Genomic DNA, 2,167 nt, shown 5'->3' with positions numbered 1-2,167 from the left:
TGGTGAAAAACAAGGCTCCAAGAATTGACAGAATACCTACTGAGATGTTTCAACAAACTAATGCAGCACTGGAGGTGCTTAAACATCTATGCCAAGAAATTTGGAAGACAGCTACCTTGGAAGAGAATGGTATTTGTGCTCATCCCAAAGAAAGGTGATCCAACAAAATGTGGAAATCATCAGACAATAATATCACACACAGGTAAAATTTTGCTGAAGATAATTAAAGAACAGTTGCAATGGTGTATTGACAAACAACTTCCAGAAATGCAAGCTGGATTCAGAAGACAAAGAACAAGGGATATTATTGCTGATGTCAGATGATCTTGGCTGAAAGCAAACAATTACAGAAAGATATTTACCTGTGTTTTATTGACTGTGCAAAGGCATTTGGCTTTGTGGATTGTAACAAACTATGGATAACACTGAGAAGAATGGCAATTCCATAGCACTTAATTGTGCTTATGAGGAACCTGTATATAGACCAACAGGCTGTTGTTCAAACAGAACAAAAGGATACTGCATTTAAAATCAAGAAGGGAGTGTGTCAGGGTTGTATCCTTTCACCAGACTTATAAAATCTTGCTGAGCAAATAATCCAAGAAGCTAGACAATATGAAGAAGAATGCAGTATCGGGAATGGAGGAAGACTTATAAACCACCTGCAATATGCAGATGACACAACCTTGCTTGCTGAAAGTGAAGAAGACTTGAAGCACTTACGATGAAGATTATAGACTACAGTCTTCAGTATGGATTACACCTCAACATAAAGGAAAAAATCGTACAACTGCACCATTAAGCAATGTCATGATAAATGGAGAAAAAATTGAAGTTGTCAGGGATTTCATTTTATTTGGATCCACAGTCAACACTAATGGAAGCAGCAGTCAGGAAATCAAACGTTGTACCGCACTGGGAAAATGTGCTGCAAAAGACCTCTTTTAAAGTGTAAAGAAGCAAAGATGTTACTTTGAAGGCTCAGGTGTACACCTTGGGAAGTATCTTTCAATCACCTTATAGGCATATGAAAGCTGAAAAATGAATGAAGAAGAGTTGATGCCTTTGAATTGTGGTGTTGGCAAAGAATATTGAAGACCCCATGGAGTGGCTGAAGAACAAATCTGCCCTGAAAGAAGTGCAGCTGGAATTCTGAGAATGGCCAGACTTTCTCTCACTTACTTTGGCCATGTTGTCAGAAGGCACCATTCCCTGGAGAAAGATATCATGCTAGGTAAAGCAGAGGGTCAGTGAAGGTGGGGAAGACCCTCAACAAGATGGATTGACACAGTGGCTGCAGTGATGGGCTCAAGCATCTCAGGGTTGTCAGGATGGTGCAGAACCAGGCAGTGTTTCCTTGTGAGTTGGAGCTGACTTGACAGCACCTAATAGCAACAACAGAATATGGAATCAGATTGACATCAGCAACTAGAAAGATTAGATAAGAACACTAGAGGGCAGTGAATTTATGTTAATGGGGGAGGAACAACTCAGAAAAGGGAGGTGAGAAAGGTGTAACTTGAAGAGTGAATCAGTGTCATTCCATGGTACATGTAGAAAGTGTTGAATTGGTATGTTTTCCTGTGTATATTCTCAACAACGACAAAATAAACAAAACAAAACAAAACAAAACATAAAGAGATCTAACAAATCAAATCCTAAGATTTTCAAATAAGGAAGAAATTTCCAAGTTCAAAAGCAGTGGTACTTTTATAATGTTGGGCTTCAGATTTAAACCACATTGGGAAATTTTCTGCCCTGATAAATTTAATTACATTAAAAATAAGCAAAAATTCTCAACTTGTAAAAACTTCGTAGTTAAAAATAAGCTGGATAAAGTAATTGTGAGAAATACTACATAAAAAGTGATACTAAAAGGCAGGTTTAAGTCACAGAGAAAATGAAAAATTCTCACAGTTAAGAACAAAGGGGGAAATAGAATTAGCTTATGAACATCTGAAAATTGTTCAAATTCAGTTATAGGTTACATTTTTTATCCCCCCCCCCCCATTTTTTTGATTTGGCAAAGTTTAAACAGTATCTAATTCTGTTGTACAGTTTGAGGACCCTTTTTGCTCATTCTTTGGAGGACAACCCTCTGGATAAAAATATGGTGATAAGTATATGACTTCAGTTGTCATACTTTGGGACTAATAGTTGGGAATAA

General features: G+C 37.4%; 1 protein-coding gene across 1 annotated transcript in view; it reads left to right on the top strand.

Moving 5' to 3' along the window:
- PRKAR2B (protein kinase cAMP-dependent type II regulatory subunit beta) overlaps positions 1-2,167 on the top strand; it is a 129,445-nt gene that overhangs the window by 64,059 nt on the left and 63,219 nt on the right. Inside the window, exon 5 of the mRNA XM_042781369.1 lies at positions 1,867-1,882. Within this exon, the coding sequence (XP_042637303.1) occupies positions 1,867-1,882 (16 nt within the window). The remainder of the gene's footprint in view (positions 1-1,866; positions 1,883-2,167) is intronic.

Source organism: Orycteropus afer, unplaced genomic scaffold (assembly GCF_000298275.1).
Source record: "Orycteropus afer afer isolate SDZICR_OR568_19922 unplaced genomic scaffold, OryAfe1.0 scaffold00007, whole genome shotgun sequence".
Lineage (NCBI taxonomy): Eukaryota > Metazoa > Chordata > Mammalia > Tubulidentata > Orycteropodidae > Orycteropus > Orycteropus afer.
Note: the sequence above shows the minus strand (reverse complement) of the source record. Positions and strands in the feature narration are given on the sequence as shown.